We start from the raw sequence: 17,393 nt of genomic DNA, 5'->3' as shown, positions 1-17,393 counted from the left end.
CCAAGCTTCACTTTGAGTGACGGCGTTGCACTCCAGCCAGAAGCTGCCTGCCTGCCTGCCTGCCTGCATGTTTTCGTAGACGCCTGGCGGTGTCGAGTTGTTGCTCACGGCACTTTCTTCGCGCTGCAGTGCAGCGGCTGCACACAGGCGTGGCGGCGACTTCAAGCGGGTCGCCATGCTCTCTGGAAGGCAATGCATGAGGAGCGCATTGCTGCTCTTCAGCGCTGGTAGGGAAGAGCACTTTTAAGGAGCATGACGGGTTATACATGTAGAATGTATATTGGTGCTCGTTGGCGCTGTTGGCATTGAGATGGTGCTGGGGTCGAGTACGACACCGCGAGGGAGATTCACGCTGCTCCTCTAACCTCGCCGCGTTGAGTTCCTCGTCCAATGTAGCCTGGTGATAGTGTAGGTTGTTGTTGTTTATTCCACTCGAGTCGGACCTTCATGTTGAACTCACTGCATTTCATTGGGGTTGCTGCTCAATCATATGGTGTGCTTTCTTGAGCGCGCAGCTTCGTGTTGAAACTCGCTGCACTTCAAGATAGGCTGGCATGGCAGACCCGCGTTACCAACCGTTGTGCTGGCAGATGCATCGGACGCATGCATGGTCCGCCCTAATGGGTGGCGCTGCTAGAGACGGGGGACAGCGAATGTTGCGTGGCCGAGCGTTCCAGCAATGCAATTGTGAGCTGCCGAATCTGGATCAAGGGCTGCAAGTCTACGCGACGAAAGGCATCCGCACGCTCCAGAGGAATTTGTCTGTGGACTGATTGGGTAGCGCCTTCACGGCAAGGGCCTGAAGTTCGACATGTGAACCAACGGCGCAACTCACTCCGAGATGTCACGACGTAACATTGGGTACTGCACTTCCTACCAGCCAAATTTGGAGTTGGGTGGAAACAAGTACTGTGCTAACAAGTTAGCCGAGTACTTCGGAGTACAATAGAGCAATCACTTGAGTTTTTTTTCTGAGCTCTGTTTGCCTGTATTACAGCTTACCTGCTAGTGAAAGAGTAATTATTATCGGTACGCCAACAGCAATCGCAGCTACAAGCGGAAGGGTTCCACCGTAAACCCACGCTCCGTTGCCAAAAGGTGGTGCGCATAGTGTCGACTTCCTTTCTGGAGAAATTGACACCATTTCTCGACATAGTCTTGGACAGTTGGATGACGTTTGCTTGATTTTCCAGCTTCTTCATGCTCTCCCGGTTGCTCGCGAACCTTTTGGGGATGTAAGCTTAGAGTCACTCTTCGCGGCGGCGTTGAGCTTGATCAGACTCGAGATCCGCTCTAGCGCCGTCACCATCTCTGCGTTCGTAAACTCGAACTTCCGAATGGTCGAGGAAGATTTTCTGAAGAGTGTGGTCACCCTCTTGAAAATCTTCATTCTCTTCTTCCGTCCAAGAGCAAGCGCTAAACCTTGTTGTCCATGGCTAGTGACTGAGGCACCGAGACATGTCCCAACGACGATTAGCATCCCTACCATATTGGAACTTTGACATGTACGGGTGAAATGAACACAAACACAAAAGTAAAGTGCGAATCCACGTTAACGGATAGCTTCGGCCGAAGTCGACGAGATAGCCATCCATCCAGAAGTGACTTCAAGGAGAGTTCCACAGGCTGTTTGGGCGTGGGTCGATCGCAGCTTCCAATGTATTCGTCCGAGCTCTGGGGACACACACGATCGCAATGGTAGCACATGGGCTGCACCTCTAAATCGGATGATATGTCCATTCAATCGATCAGGTCGGGTCAGCAACTTCGGAGTCCGAAGCAGTGCACGGCAGGCACGTTGTGCCAAACGGATCAGCCGTTCCAACTCGAGCGTAGTCGAGCAGCGCTTTCTTGAACGATTCGCGCGTCAGTGGATCGGGGATAGCAAAGGGAGGTGTTGGAACGGTGGCGCCATCTGCCTCATAGTCGCTGTAAGCAGCAGCTATTGCTTCCACGAACTCTTGCACAAACTGCCACCCAAAGATCACTGGCGGGTCGTCATCAGCATGCACGACCAGCTTCAAGATATTCTCGCACAAATGAATCTCGCCATTACGGCGCAAAACATCCTCCAAATTCCACTCGTCTTCTCTCTTCCCTCGCTATAGTTCTTGTCTTGTTGCAGAGTTCTGAATGGATGTCCACTTCAAGCACGATGTAGTCAAATCGCCTTCCACAGGGACCTTTCATTCCCGATTAGCCATTTCGACAGGTAACTGCAAGCACACGCAGCACAAAAAGCAGAGGACAGAAAGCTTCCAAGCTAGTCACCAAGATGCTGCTCACGTTCCTCGAGAAGCTGCCGCTGGGCCAGGGCGGCAAGGTGTTCGTCGGCACGTCCATCTGCCTCGCCATCTGCGCGTACCCCGTCATCCGCAAGCGTACGTGGTGGCGTTGTCCACTGTCATCCTCCAATACTGCATGTGTCATTCTCAAAGTTTTGTCAAAATGTCTGCAGAGCAAAAGGCCGGCCACGACCTCTTCTCGTCCGAGAGGCCGCAGGACATCGTGGACCAGGAGACCAAGGCCCGCCGCGAGAAGCTCAACATCAAGTAGAGCCAGCTGCTTCTTATTCAGACCTCTCGCCTTTTGTGGTGGAGATGGGAATATAAAGTGACCCCCCTCTTGTCCTTAATACTTGTGGTACTCTAGCGTCACATCATGTTGTACGAGGACACCTGCACTTTGAACTGCCCGGGACCTTTCTTCAGCAGGTAGCACTCGTTGCGGAGGATGTCCACGAAGTCGCGGAAGTCGTCCACCTTCAAGCCCATGCTGTCGGCCACTTCCAGCAGGTCGTCCATAGTAAACAGCGAAGTGTTGCGTCGGGCGGCGGCTTTCATGAGGCGCGCCACGTACGCCTTCACTTTCTTGGCCAGACTCATGCCCCCGCTGCGTCCGAAGTCCAAGTTCCCGTCCTCTGTGACTAGAGTGTCCAGCAGACACTCCTGCATGATGTCGACGACGTCTTGGGCGTGCTCGGCGGAGACGGTCTCGGCCAGTTCGGCTCGGGCGCGGGCTTGTGAGAGGCGAATCAGCGACTCCAGCTGACGTGTTGTGATCGGGATACTGTCGGTCGGGTTCTGCTGGCCTTCACCTGCCGAACGAAGCTCCAGGTACTTCTTTTGAAGCACTGCGGCGGCCTCGGATGATAGCCGTGGGTGGACGTATCGACGAGCGTAGGCGATGAACTTGCGCACAAAGTAGAGCGGGATTGGACTCATGCTGTACTCAGCCGCATTGTGACGAAGACGGTGTGACAGCAACTGGTGGTCCGACGTTGGAGCCTCGTCGTAGCCACTTGCAGGCGGTTCATCCGCGTAGCTTCTGGAGCTCCAAGCACCCATTGGCGCACTAGTATCTCGCATGCGCTTCCTTGATTTCCGCCTACCGCGAGCGTGCGAGTTCATCACGTGCTCCGACAGGAGTCGATCCCGCTCTTCGTCTGGTCGGTCAAGCAGAATGAAGACGAGATCGAAGCGAGATAGCAACGCGGCTTTCATCTTGAGATTCTCCCCCACTGAGCGGCTGCGATCGTAATGACCACCGCTTGGATTGGCAGCAGCAATAACAGAAGTCCGCGCATTAAGATTGCACACGATGCCCGCTTTGGCAATGCTGATACTCTGCTGCTCCATTGCTTCCAACAACGCCTGGTAGTCGATGCCCATTTTGTCGAATTCGTCAATACAACATACGCCCTGGTCTGCGAGAACGAGCGCGCCAGCTTCCAGTGCGTAGTCGCCAGATCCATCCTTCACCATTGTGACTGTCAAACCAGTCGTGGTAGTAGTGTTTCCGCCCACGTACACTGCTCGCGGCGCAACCATAGATACTGCCCGAAGCATTTGGCTTTTACCCAAACCTGGATCTCCAACGACCAGCACGTGAGAGTCTGCTCTGCGCACGCATGTGGTATCTTTATCATCGGTATTCCGCGTTCCACCGAGTAGTGCGAGGATCAAACCCGCTTTTACGATATCATTGCGGTAAATTCCGGGACACAGTGAGTGGACCAGGCGGTCGAACACATTGCCCTGATTGATGATGTTGCTGATTTGCTCCAGGTCCTCCTTCGTGAAATCGATATCCGACGCTTTGTCCTTGTCTTTATCAACCTGAAGGAATGGGAACCCAGGACAAATATGACGAATCAGACAGCTGGATAGTTAAGCAACAAACAAACATCAGCACTCACCTTGGCTGAGTTCTCAACTGAGTTGGCGCAGATATACAGAATATACAGACTATTCGCTTGTGCACGCTTGCCATATCTTCCTTCGTGGATCTCCGAGTTGATGCTCTTTACGATGCCAGAGATCGTCACCACGTTTCCAGGAATGCAGGTATCAACGAGGTCTTCATACAACTCCACCTCAATCTACGCACCAACAATTTACGTTAGCCCCGTGGCCATATCATCTCAAGATCTTCTCCGCAAAAACGCACCATTCTAGGCATGCGGCCGGGTCCAACATCCGTGGTTTCCATCTCCTGAAGCCTAACACCAGCAGCGACCTCGTCAGATAAACACCCGCAACCAATAAACACCTCCGCCAGACTCACTTGATCTTTTGGTAGTCCACCGTGTCCACCGACGATCGATTCGGCAGCAGCGTTCTTCCTCGGCACGGCGCGGTCTCGCATCTCTGCGGCGGAACGAACTTGCCGTCCGGGAAGGCTCGCGACGTGGCTTCGTTGCACTTGGCGCAGACGAAGTCGCACCTCGTGACCAGCGGTTTGATGGCGCTCACCCTCACCACCGTCCCCACGACACTCACGAACTGGTTCACCACGTCCGCCTTCAGCGCCGCAATTGGCAGCACGGGCGTCACGCCGTGGAGGCGAACCGTGATCTTGGTCCGGTCCACGGGCACGCTGCGCTGCCGGGCGACGTCCTCCTCCGCCTCCACGCGCAGCTCGTGGCGCCGCATGCACAGCGCGATGCCCAGACACAGCAGCACGTCCTCGATGTTCTCGGTCAGCGCGCGCTCGAAGTCCGCTGTGCCCGTGCGGATGAGCTCCGCGTAGGGCAGCCACACCACCGTCACGTTCGGCTGCGTCAGGTCGCACTAGCGACATAATATAATATTAGTATTGTAGTTATCGTATTGCAGCGGCAACGGGACCGTATTACTTGCAGCAGCGGCGCCCACTGCGCGCCGTCGCGGAAGCAGGTGAGGAAGGTGAGCGCGGCTTGGAAGCGGCCGTCCGTGTCGCTGATGGGGCTGTAGTACTGCGCCGAGCGGGTCTCTCCGGGCTGCCGCGTGCCGATGTTGTGGTCCTCCGGGTAGTACTGGTTCCACACGCACGTGGCGGCGTCCACGAGGCTGCTAGGGGACGTGCCATATTGGCGCATGGTAAAGCAAAGTGATGGAATCAGGTATTATTGAATTGGGATCAGGTGTCGATGGGACCTGAGACGGTCTGAGTCGAAGCTGGAGTAAAGTTGAAGTTTACTTGTCGGCCAAGACGAGTGCGTATCCTGACACTTTCTCTGGTTGGTGCTTGGGAATCACCAAACCCGGTGCGCTGCTCAAGGAAACGAATTCCGTACGTTCAAAGGGGACAGTACCGGCGTCTGCCAGCTCAGACGACATGAAATCTTCGAGCAGCGTCGAGAACTCTTTTTTTTCGATCTAGCAAACTTGCGTTCTTGAACGCCTCGTTTCCTTGTTCACTGCCACTACAGTAACTACCAGCTAGCCAGCGCTTTTGGAGCACTAGTACTCTGAATCCGAGCTGTTGTATCCGATTCTCGGGTACCGGTACTGGGGGAAATCATTTAGGCCACCAACAGCGGGTGCGCGGCCATAGCGTGTGGAACTGGTTGGCCGCGCCGGAGCGATGCTCGAACTTGGGGCAGATCGATACGATGAGTTTCCAGTGTTACTGGCCAAGAAGGGCAGTGGCTGCCAGTTGCGGATGTAGGAGTAGTCAGTCGTGCTAGGTATCGCCGCCGCAGTATTCATCGGTCTCCGCGACGGGTTTTGCACGCCCCTCAATATGGTGGCGCTTGCTGTGTTTGACGTCGTATCGGTCCTCGAAACTGCTTGCGAGCTCGCAGTAGCCGACGACGCTGGTGACGGACTTGTCCGTGACGAACGACGACGGCGCGAGTTAGAAGTCCGTCCTCGACGTCGCCCCCTATTGCTTGCCGGTAGGGTGGAAGTAGACGATGCGTTCGATCGGGTGGCTGTCCGATGAGGGACGGCAGATCGAGCTTGGACTCGTTGGTTGCGTTGGTCTCGGAGTTGGCTTTCACGCGCGGCTGAGGTCACCAATTGCCGCCCGCGGCCTGATGCTTCAGCTGGTCCAGTCAGCCTTTCTTCTGTCGCCGACCTCTCATCAGCACTAGTAGCGACGACTGAGGCGCTGGGTGCAGCATTGTCGGCCAACCCAAGGACTGAGCGTTCATTGCGATGAAGTTCCACCAGATTTGCCATGTCTCGATTGGCATGACTCGTCACCCTGCGCGAGCGACACACCGGGCACTGCGAACTGCGTCTCAGCGCCTGAGTCAGCGCCGCCGACGAGAACGTTTTCCCACAGCATTCCGTCACCACGGGGTTCTCGAACAAGTCCAGCGAGATCGGGCAGGTCAGCGCAGCTTCTCTCTCCGTCAGGTTCCTGCGCGAGATGTGTTGCTGGGTATTGGCTGCGTCACTGGCTTGCTCCAGCAACTGGGCTCTCTCCGCGTCAAACGCCGTCTGCAGGTCCGTGAGCCTCTGGTTTAAATCTCGGTTAGACTCGGAAGTTTGCGTCAGCGTGACAGTGCGCGTACTTGTACTTGCAGTTGCAGCAGCAGCAGTAATAGCTGCAGTGTCCTCAGTCAGGTCGACGTGCTGCCCTCGCTCCCTCTCGTAGGCGTCCAGTAGTCCGCGTAGCTGCGGCAGGACGCTGTTGAGGGAGGAGCTGAGCTCGGCCTGAGCTTTGAGCGTGACCGTCGCCTGCTGCTGCAGACGCGCGCGCTCCTGCTGGAAGGCCGCGCTCTGGTCCTGCAGCTGCTTCTGCAGTCTGTCGACGGCGGCCTGGAGGTCTTCTTGGGCGTCGTCTTCGTCGGCGTTGCCTCTGCCGCTCTGCTGCTCGCTCACGAACTGCTCCAGCCGCGTGACGAGCTCGTTCTTGCGCCGCAGGACGCGCTGCGTCTGCTGCGGCGGCCCGCGGTTGCGGAAGCGCTGGTTCAGGGTGACGCCGAGCTCCAGCACGACGGCCTTGGCCTCTTCCGCCAGCGCCAGCACCAGCTCCTTCTGCGCGCTCTGCTGCTGGCGCCGCCCGCGCGTCTGCATCACGTTAGTGCACTTTTTGGGAAGTAGTTGACTGACGTTTTGGTACATTTGTAGATTGTTTTTTTTTTTTCAAACCTACCACGCATACTTTATTTAGCTAGTTTGGTCTTAGTGGCATCACTCCTGGAAGCATCACGCAGAATGGCACAGGTGGAGCCGTGGAAACAAGCCGTGTATGTTGCGTCTTCTGAGAGCACGCTTGCTCGGGAAGCTCTACCACGAAAGTCAGTCTGGAAACGAGTCACGGAGAAATGGGAGGCCATCCAAATCGAAAATCAAGGTGCGTACTCCATTGAACGCCTCGAGAGCCTCAATTTGTACTGCAAAACGGCATCTATCAGCCGGGTCGTATTCTTTTGCGTGTTGTCGCCCATTCCTGCGTTACTGACAGCTTTGGTGGTGGAGAGTTTCCCACTTCGACTACCAGCAGAAGGGTGGGCCGCCAACTGGGTCTTCTGGCTACGGTTGTTCGTGATGCACACTGTGATCGGTTTTGTTATCAAGTTTCAAATTGCCAGACTGATACCAGAGCTCAATTTCCCCATTCTCAAGAGAACGGTCGTGTCGTTGGGGGTCGCTGTTGCGTTCGTGGCGACATGTCTTCTTTTTGCGAGCAAAGTTGGATTCCCAATCCCATTCATGATTCAAATTGGCGCAATTCCACGTAGAATTTACGGCTCGCTAACGACTATGGCCGTACTTGGGCCAGCGATATTTGCGAAGAATTCCCCATCGAAAAGACAGTATGACCGATACAACCGCTTCTACGGCCCCTTTATGATACTTTCCCTCTCATTCCCATTCTACAAAGTGTTGTATAACCTTGTACCAGTCGCGTATCGGGGTGTTACGGTTATTATATTGGTTATTTGGAAGTTTACCGCAAGACATGTTATTGTGCGCAAAACCCGAGCTCTTGAAGACGTCATGCCAGTACTAGTGACGTTGTCCGTGGATTTCTTGAGTACACTATTCATTGCGGTGTGCGTGTCGACGTCAAGGTCCATCTACTTAATGCTGCTATTCACCGGAGTGAACATTGGCCAGTTACTGTTCCAATTCCGAGCGATGAGTGCAAACGGGAAAGCTCTTCTTAAGCTGCTTGACGCACAGAGAAGCTCGCAGACACTCACTGGCAAGAAATTGGACGTGTTCACGGGCTCGACCAACCTGCTGCTGATCATTCTTGACGCAACGCAGAACTCGGCATTATTGCCGCCGAAATCTCTGGAAGAAGTTCGATTGTGGGCGTGCCTGCCGTATCCACTCACGGCAACCATACTCGAACGGCTTCGTGTTCTCGATTCATCAGGAGTATACAGAAGTAGAGACGATATAACCAGCCGGTGGAAATATTCTAGTTGGGGTTACGAACAGGATGGTCGATTGAGCACCATACAGCGTCCCGCAAGCCTACGTATACGAAGCGCTTCCATTACGCCATGTGCGGAAAATTCCGCCGCGGTAGTCTCATTAAAGACGCCGCCAGAACAACTTGCCAAACATCAAACTACCCAGGGGCGTAGCCACAGGTCGATAAAAGTCGTGGTCCAAGGAATTAGGCTTCCGAATTTGTGACGCTTGTTCAGTATGTTGAGGTCATTGTGCCGATAGTATTTCTGATCTTCAAGTCCACGCTGGAGCACTTGCCAAATGTTGTGTACTATCCTGGTGGTGCTGGCAACTGGAACATGGAGTGTGTGTCAAATATTTCGCTGTTTGCGGTGATGGGAATCGGGTTATTGCTGTTTTTCAACACGCTTCTGCACCGCCGATTCGGGTTCTCTCCATTGTATCAGCTGGCGTTTGTCCTTGAAACGGAGATGTGGGTGGTTCAAGCAATGCTATTCAACCTTATGCTCCTCGTATTGCAATATGATCTCGAGCATTTCGGTCAGTATCGTGTTTCACACCGTAGAGCAAAGTTTTGGTGTTTTTTTTTTTTTTTTTCTGACGTTCACCTGTTTTTTGTTTTTTGTTCTGTAGGTGCCGACTTCACTTTTCGTTTCGAGTGGCTTCGAAGCAAAAACGATTAGCTATTGAGTTGAGGCTGAAAAACCTGGGCTGTCAAAACTAAACCAGCTGATATCATAAACGCCGAGCTTGCTAGCCTCTCTGAGTTGGGCGGGGCAACTGCAACACGATCCTGACGGCTGCGTGATTCGGCTCGACCCATTTCATTAAATTTATATACACTTCAACTTGCCTTTTAGCTCGAGAGCTGCACTTGGACCAAGTTTCCAGCGATAGGACAGTACATAGGCGGCTCGGCGGCTTCGACTGGCGGTCCAAGTCACGACCGCGGCTCACGTCGCCCATCCGCTCGAAATCGTGCACTTCATCGACGGGACCACCGTAGTCACACCATTGCTTAAGTGGCATCTGAGCACTGTAGGTCTCTGCGCCAAGATGCGAGATCTCCGCTTGTTGCCGTGATCTCCGTGTCTGATGCCGAGTCAAATGGCTAGCCTTTTGGGTGGGGCGCAATGGACCGTTAGCGGCGAGTATTTCGTGCCTTGCGAGACACTTCTTCCAGCCTCCTGTCCAACGCGTCAAGTTCAGCAGCCAGGAGAGCAGAATCTAGTGAGGATAGCGGCTCGAATCGATCTCCTTCAGATACATCGCATTCAGATACGCATTCAAGTGATGCAGCACTCGGAGCGGCACTCCGAGTGTCAGAGGCACGTTCTTTGAGCGACAGGTGGCGTGGTCATCGATCACTTCTTTCCCAGGCATCGAAAATGCTATGCAGTGTCCTTGATTGTGAGTGAAAATGTCGACACGAAAGTCTAGTGATGCCTGAAGTATTTCTTGTCGAGACACTTGGGGTTGCGAGGCCATCTCTGGTAGACGTTGGCGTAGACAATAATGGATCGGGTGTGGCGCTTGACGCACCAGTATGCGAAGCTCTTGGAGGCGACGAAAAGGTCGAGCTTCCTGGGGTGCTGCAGTCGTATTTGCCGGAATTGGCTCCGGTGTCGGTTCCATAGTGGTTGAGGCTCGACTACGCGGAATTTCTGCGCGTGCGTGCACCCTTCGACTGTGATGCGTCCGGTGGCGACTTTGGCGAGTGTTAGAGGCTTCGGTCCGTCCGTGCAACCCGCTACCAAGCGCCGGAGTAGATGAATCGCTTGGACGAGACGTGGCAGTTGTTGGGGTTGGCTCCGGGATGGCCGGGAGTCCAAGAACGGAGCGTTCCGCGCGATGCAGCTCTACCAGCTTTGCTACGTCGCGGTTTGCATGAGCCGACGCGCTGGATGAGCAGCAAAAGGGACAACAAATGCTTCGCCTCTGGCTCCACGTATCGGGCGAAAAGGTCTTGCCGCAGCATTCGGTCACAACGGAATTCTCAAACAGATCCAGCGAGATGGGGCATGCCAGGACTGCCTCGCGCCCCATAAGATTTTGCCTGCTAATATCCTGTTGCGTTCTGGCTGCGTCGTTGCTTCCTCCAACAACCGGGCTCACTCTTGATTAAACGCGCTTTGCTGCTCATTCAGATGGTTGGTCAAGTCTTGACCCGCGTTGTGGTCTGAATTGCGGGAGTATCTGCAGTCAGGTCAACAGGCTCAGAGGAACTCTCAGCTTGGCCATGGTTGCGTTCATACGCCTCCATCAACCTCCGAAAGTGAGGCATGGCACTCTCCAGTAATGAGCGGATATCGTCGTGGACACTCTTACGTCGACTGCTTTGCTGCGGCAATTGTGCCCGCTCCTGTTCAAGCAGCGTATTCTGCTCGCTCAACTGCCTCTCGAGGTATGCCACCTTGTTCTCAAGACGCAACTTGTCCGTGTTGGCCAGCGTCTCTTGCTCACTCAATCTCGTCGTGGCCGACACCTGCTGGTCGTGAATCTGTCACTGCAGAGTCTCATTTTGCGCTTTCATCTCCGCGTCCGCCTGCAGTTGCTCGGCGATACTGTCCACAGCACGCTGCAGCTCATCAGCTCGTCATCGCTCCGATTTATACTCGGTTTCCTTCTCGCGCAGATGCCCCTGCAGTCGCTTGATGTCGCTGTTCTTGAGTTGGAGAGCCTCCGCTTTCTGGCGGATCTCTCCCCACGATTGCTCTCTCTCTCTTGGTCGCGAAATGTTGGTGCTGCTCCTCCAGGTCTCGCTCCAAGGCTTGGTGCTCGTGCTCCACCAGGTGCTGGAGAGCAGCATACGCTTGCTCTTCCTGGCCCATCGCGCTCATGATGGTGCAATCTATGATGGAAACGGGATCCCCCCACTAATTGGCTAAACGTGGGGCTGAGCCCCGCGAGCTCGAGCCGAGCAGCTCATGAATGTGTTGAGGTTACGTACCATTGATTAGCCGATGCATTTGAAATGCTACATGTACGTGAGATGCATGGTGCATGCCGACGGTGTGCCTTGTTGACATGATAGCGATTTTCAGTACGGGTCTGCGCCGGGACTCGAGGCGGAGCTTGAATCGGAGCTTGAGCTTGAGCTCGACGAGCTCGAATCGTACATATAAGTAGTCGATGTCGCCGCGAGGCGTCCCGTACTGCTTGGCCATTGTTGGCTAGAAGCAGGCTGGCTTGGCGGCAAACTGGATGCGGAGCCATTTTGCGAAGCTAACTGGGCAAGCGCAACATCGTCAGATCTGCCGTCAACACTTTGCTGCGGCTCTGCCCTTGAGCTTTGACCACTTGCATCGGCACCAGCCTGCGAATAATAAGAGAATCTAAACCGCAGCCCAGAGTGTCGCACAGGGATTATTAAGCGCGGATCACTGCTTTCTCTTGTTTGTGATCGCACGAGCTCTCGGCGATTTCTGGTCGACGCACCTCTTGTCGTGCTAATACTGGGATCCGCCATGGCGGCAGTACTCGTTGGTAAAGTAGGTGGTTGCTCACCACTTTGGTGCGACCGTGCCCTCTGACTTTGGTCACCTTCAGTGGCACCAGCGCGCGAGACATAAGAGAACCTGTGACGATGAGAGCCAACAGTTGCCACAATTGTCGCGTCAACTCCTTGTCGTGTTGGTTGACGACGAGAAACACCCGAACGTGCGTGCACTCGTTCGCTACGATGATCGCGAAACCGACTTTGACGTGTGCTAGGTGGGCTTCGACTAGGATAGAAGCGACTGGCGTCGGTTGTACGCGCATCTTGCTCTTCCGCTTCCTCGCTGCTTGGTACTGGGAGTTCCGGTAGTCCGAGGACTGAACGCTCCGCGCGATGGAGCTCCACCAGTTTTGCCACGTCGCGGTTCGGACAAAACAAAACATCCGATGCACGGCAGAATGGACACAGAGAGCTTCTCCTTAGTGCTTGACGCAGTCCATCCGACGAGAACGTCTTCCCACAGCATGTTGTCACCACAGGATTCGCAAACAACTCCAAGGATATCGGACACGTTAGCACTGCTTCCCGCTGTGCCAAATTGCGGAGGCTAATGTCATATTGAGTCCTGGCAGCATCGCTTGCTTGCTCCAGTAACTGAGCGCGCTCTTCATTGAATTCTTGCCCGCTCGGTGGCGGAGTGTCATTTCCAGCCTGCGTCAAATCAACCGTCGCGCCAGCCAAAGAAGCCTCTTGAGCTTGAACTTGCTTATTACCAGCATGCTGTGGACGTGCATCATTATCCCCTAGCTGTCGATCGCAAGCTTCCAATAGACTGCGCAAATGAGGCACCGCCCTCAAAAGCGATGACTTCAACTCCCGCATATCCCGACCACCTGCGGCAGTTCCTTGCTGCGTCCACTGCGCGCGTTGCTGTTCAAATGCTGCGCTCTGCTCCCTGAGCTGCTCCTGCAGCCTCTCCACCTCCCGCTGGAGCTGTTCTTGCCTTGACTTAGCCTCAGCATCCTTCTCAATGAGTTTATTGGCGGTTTGTGTGATATTCGCCTGTAGGTCCTGAAGCTGCCGCTGCAGGTGACGCTTATCTTCGGCGAATTCCCTTGCTTGCGCACCAAGACGTCGCTCCAGCCGCTGCACGGCTTCGTTCTTGCACTCCAGGGCCATCTCGCCTTGCTCTATTTCATTCCAGAGCTGCTCTCGCTTGCTGGCGTAGGCGAGGCGCTCATCCTGCAGCTTGTGCTCGACGTCCTCCTTCTCTCGACTTAAGGTTATTGTCTCGCGGTGCTTGTCCTTGATCTGCTGCTCCAGCGTCTCGGTGCGTCGCTTGAGGATGATCTCCAGGTCCACCAGAGCCGTCTTGGACTCTTCGGCCAGCTCCCGGGCGCTCTGCTGCTCGCGCGGGTCGGAAGTCGGCGAGAGGAAGCTATGCTCGCGCGATCCCATCGTGTCTTGGAAGCAGGGAGCTGTTCTGACTGCTGATTGGCTGCGTGGTTGAAAAAATGCGATTAGCGAACAACTTCAACTGCAGCATTTGCAGCCACGAAACAAAACCTCACTTAGTCCGTATCCGAGTCAATGCCACCGCCGGAGTCATCTGGAAGCGGCTAGCCCAGAATGGGGCAGAAAGAGGTGGGGGTGGCCCCACAATAGGTACAGCACGTGCTACCGCTCTTGTGATTCTTCGCTCATAATCTGAAGAAGGGTTTCGAGCCCAGGTTATTCCAGCACTCGGTCACCACGGGATTGTCGAAACGCTCAAGCGATATGGGGCACGTCAGAACTGCCAGCAAGTTTTGGCGATGAATGTCTGTCTGGGTTCGCGCCGCGTCACTAACTTGCTCCAGAAGCTTCGTTCGCTCTTGATTAAATGCATTCTGCTGCTCTTGCAGCCGTTCGCTCGGATCTGAAGTCGAGCCTTGCTCTTCAAAGGCATTGACTTGCTGGAGATGCATCTGCCCCTTGCTTCTCTTGTTCATAAGTCTCCAGTAAGGCACGCAGGTGGGAAATAGTCGTCTCCAGCAACGCGCTGAGCGTTGATTTTCTTTGCAGCCCCCACATCTTCCGTTCTTGCTCGAACGCAACATTCTAGTCTCTTAGTTCCGTCTGCAGTTCTTCCAAGCCCGGCTCTCTTCGGCCTCCCTCCCTGCCGCCACTATCTTCACTGTAAGCTCTCGGCGTACCTGCACCTGGAGTCGAGGCTCCTGTCTCAAAGTTGCGCGTAGTTGCTCCAGCTCTAAGACGTGATTGGTTGGTTCGTCCAAATAAATTGAGTACCACTGCAAATCTAAACTTCAACTTCTTGTTGCCCTTTTAGTCGGAATCCGAGATGGATTCGAAGTCCGAGCCCAGGAGGTCTTCGAGGGACGTCACGCTCCGCGCGAGAGCGCTTAACGATTGGCGGGGAGCTGGCTGGCTAGCTGTCAGGCGGGGAGACTCGTGCTTCACGCGGCCAAGCGCTGAGTCGTCTTGTGTGGCCGAAAACCGGAATGGTCGACGTGGCGCAGCCGTAGTCGATGGGATGGCGGTAGGCGTGGCTGATCTTGCCGTGCTTGACGTGGCACTTCTGGCAGACCTTGGCGCAGTAGCTGAAGCGACATCCAGTCTCTTACTTGATCTTGGAAGTTGGTGTGTAGTTGGTGTTGGGCCCGATGCCCCTGTATCTGGATGATCATGGGCCAATGACGCCTTCATCCATGCGTCCAACGAAGTGGCGGAATCTCCTGCTGTGTTTAAAGCACCACTGGTGCTTGACGGCTGACTACTTTGCGACCCATTAGCTGCGGGGCTTATAAATGAATGCTGCGCAGCATTGGTGGCAGCTAAGCTCGCTCCAGCGGACGCAGCACGTGTCAGCTCTTCAGTTATTGACGCAGTTAGCATAGAAGGACGTGGACTTGAACGTGAAGTACGCCTTCTGCTTGAAGCTGCAGAATTTGGCGTTGGCACTGTAGTCGCTCCAACACTCGATCCAGTACTAGATCTTGAAACTCGACGACGAGAAGAAGACGGTCGTACTTGTTGTGTCACAGCAGTTGACACGGCTACTGATGACGCAGTTGAATCACCAGCCAAAACATCAGTAGCTCTAGACCTTGCGCGCTGACAACTGCTAGCGGTAGACCGGTGTACGCTAGACCTTGAACGTTGACGACTTGTGCCAGTAGACCGGGACTGCGCGCTTGGAAAACGAAGTGTGCTGAGTACCGAACGTACCATATTCCTCGGCACGGCAATCGGTCCATCGCTGCCTAGTCGACAAATATGAAGACCCGATGGTTGCACACCCTGATTGGTGTCAGTAGCCGTGGTCCTGGTAGCAGTGGTCGACACAGTAGTGGTTGGTGTAGAGTTCGACGGAGCAACTGGTGTACCCGGCGAAACATTGCCTTGGGCGCGAGATATTGAGAACGGGCGATGAGGTACCTCGGATCGTGCTTGAACTCTTTCACTGCGATGCTCCCTCTGCCGGCTTTGACAAGCGTTTGGTGTACCGTTGCTTCGCCGCCGACGGCCTGCCGTTGCAGATATCTCTGCATATTCATTCGAATGAGAAACAGAGGTTGTTGCGGCGGATTCTTCAGCGGCTGGCATACCGAAAACGGAGCGATCCCGTCGGTGCAGCTCGACGAGTTTCGTCACGTCACGGTTTGCGTGAGTCGATACCAACTGCCCGCGGCAAAGTGGACACAGCGAGTTCTGACTGACTGCCTGTCGTAATACCTCCGACGAAAACGTCTTGCCGCAGCACCCAGTTAACACGGGAAATTCAAACAGTTCAAGCGAGATCGGACATGTCAACAGTCCCTCGCGCTCCATCAAGCTTCGTTGAATGGCATCTCGTTGAGTTTTGGCTGACTCGCTTGCTTGATCTAGTAGTTGTGCTCGCTCCTGGTCAAAAGCTTGCTCCTGTTCTTTCAGACGCTGTAACATATCCAGGTCGGCTGCTCGTCCGAGTTTCGTAGAAATTGCAGCTTTTTTGCCTTGTGCGGCTTTGCCTAGCTGGTTGCTACGTACCCGATCATAAGCACTCAACAGACTTCGCAACTGAGGCATGGCTTCATCGAGAGATAAGTTCAGCTTTTCCTGTGCGTCGTCCCGGCAACTGTTCGCAGTCTGCATCGACTGTGCATCATTCCGCCATTTAGCCGCTTCCTGTATCAACTGCCCACGTTCTTCCTCGAACGCTTTATTCTGCACCTCCAGACGTCGCTCAAGCTGCGCCATCTTCTCTTTGAGACGTGCTTTCTTCGCGGTAGCCTTGCTGGCCTTCTCATTCAACCTCGCATTCGCTTGTGAGAAGCTCGTCTTCTCGTCGCGAATCAGTAGCTGCAATGACCCAATCTCCGCGTCTTTTGTCTTCAAACGCCGTTCAAGCTGCTCCACAGTCTCTCTCAGTCGCGCCTGCGCCTCGGAGGCCAGCAGTTCCTTCTCATTAAACCCTGTCGTAGCTTGCAAGAAACTCTCCTTCAGCTCGTGGATCTCTCTCCGCAGAGAGACAAGCTCCTCCCGCAGAACGGACTCCACCCGACGGTACTCCGCTTGTCTGTCCTCCGCCTCCCGCACCTCCCTCTTCTTCTCCTTCACCTCGTCCTTGAAATCTTCGATTGTTTCCCACAGCTGCTCTCGCTTCTCGCGCAGCGAGGCATCCAGCTGTTGCACCTTCCCTCCGAGCCGTGTCTTCTCCTTCTGGAGCTCGTCGTTCTGCTCCTGCAGCTCGGCCTTGGCCTCTTCGAGGTCTTCATTCTGCTGCTCGACGTCGCGGAGGCGCGCCTTCAGAGTGGCACCCAGGTCGGTCAGCGCCATCTTGGCCTCTTCCGCCAGATTCAGGAACAGCGCCTTGTGCCGCTCGCACTCCTGCGTCGGCGCGACGCCGGGACCGCAAGTCCCCATGGTGGTCCCCATGACACACACCGCTGGACGTCAGTCAATAAGTTGCAATTGGAATAAGACTAGCTGATTGGTTGAAATGCGAGTTTTGGAAGAGTCCCTTGAAGTAGGCAAAAGCGACGGCTCCGTGCAAGTATCGTAAGCGGTCGGGCTCGCTGGTGTATAGTGTTATATGGCCCCGTCTAAAGTCGTATTCATGTTGGAATGCGTTCAACGAAATGGTATTTGCGTAGTTGAAGGCAATTGTAGTTCGCCTCGGGTTCACGAAAAGCGCGAGTAGAGCTGCATCGCCCAGAGATTTCGGAGAGCCACAAGGTGAAGTGACCTCACCAACTGGTACATGTATTAACGTTAAAAACACTTAATATTAACAGACCAGTTGGTGAGGTCACCACGACTTGTGGCTATTA

At 54.6% G+C, this 17,393-nt stretch overlaps 5 protein-coding genes across 7 annotated transcripts; 1 reads left to right on the top strand and 4 right to left on the bottom strand.

Moving 5' to 3' along the window:
* Positions 1-2,275: 2,275 nt before the first annotated feature.
* On the top strand, positions 2,276-2,556 carry IUM83_11017 (uncharacterized protein; the record flags this gene model as incomplete). Its single annotated transcript, XM_067935552.1, has 2 exons — positions 2,276-2,381; positions 2,459-2,556. The coding sequence occupies 2 exons, from the start codon at positions 2,276-2,278 to the stop codon at positions 2,554-2,556; spliced, it is 204 nt and encodes a 67-aa protein (XP_067798827.1).
* A 98-nt stretch (positions 2,557-2,654) lies between these two features.
* IUM83_11016 (DNA replication licensing factor MCM8) lies at positions 2,655-5,359 on the bottom strand (the record flags this gene model as incomplete). 2 transcript variants are annotated; one of them, XM_067935551.1, is made up of 5 exons in its annotated part: positions 2,655-4,118; positions 4,193-4,381; positions 4,450-4,501; positions 4,567-5,072; positions 5,138-5,359. In XM_067935551.1, 5 exons carry the CDS (start codon positions 5,357-5,359, stop codon positions 2,655-2,657), a joined length of 2,433 nt encoding a protein of 810 aa, XP_067798828.1. The 2 variants fall into 2 exon arrangements, with proteins under 2 accessions (XP_067798828.1, XP_067798829.1); XM_067935550.1 differs by having other exon boundaries at positions 4,567-5,057.
* Positions 5,360-6,319: 960 nt separating this feature from the next.
* Positions 6,320-7,289, bottom strand: IUM83_11015 (uncharacterized protein; the record flags this gene model as incomplete). Its single annotated transcript, XM_067935549.1, has 2 exons — positions 6,320-6,406; positions 6,489-7,289. The coding sequence occupies 2 exons, from the start codon at positions 7,287-7,289 to the stop codon at positions 6,320-6,322; spliced, it is 888 nt and encodes a 295-aa protein (XP_067798830.1).
* A 5,595-nt stretch (positions 7,290-12,884) lies between these two features.
* On the bottom strand, positions 12,885-13,539 carry IUM83_11014 (uncharacterized protein; the record flags this gene model as incomplete). The annotated part of the gene is made up of 2 exons (XM_067935548.1): positions 12,885-12,913; positions 12,975-13,539. 2 exons carry the CDS (start codon positions 13,537-13,539, stop codon positions 12,885-12,887), a joined length of 594 nt encoding a protein of 197 aa, XP_067798831.1.
* A 113-nt stretch (positions 13,540-13,652) lies between these two features.
* IUM83_11013 (uncharacterized protein) lies at positions 13,653-16,998 on the bottom strand (the record flags this gene model as incomplete). 2 transcript variants are annotated; one of them, XM_067935547.1, is made up of 2 exons in its annotated part: positions 13,653-13,700; positions 16,111-16,986. In XM_067935547.1, 2 exons carry the CDS (start codon positions 16,984-16,986, stop codon positions 13,653-13,655), a joined length of 924 nt encoding a protein of 307 aa, XP_067798892.1. The 2 variants fall into 2 exon arrangements, with proteins under 2 accessions (XP_067798892.1, XP_067798891.1); XM_067935546.1 differs by lacking the exon at positions 13,653-13,700 and adding an exon at positions 16,092-16,102 and having other exon boundaries at positions 16,266-16,998.
* Positions 16,999-17,393: the final 395 nt, after the last annotated feature.

Source organism: Phytophthora cinnamomi (assembly GCF_018691715.1).
Source record: "Phytophthora cinnamomi strain GKB4 chromosome Unknown Contig7, whole genome shotgun sequence".
NCBI classification, from domain to species: Eukaryota; Oomycota; class Peronosporomycetes; order Peronosporales; family Peronosporaceae; genus Phytophthora; species Phytophthora cinnamomi.
Note: the sequence above shows the minus strand (reverse complement) of the source record. Positions and strands in the feature narration are given on the sequence as shown.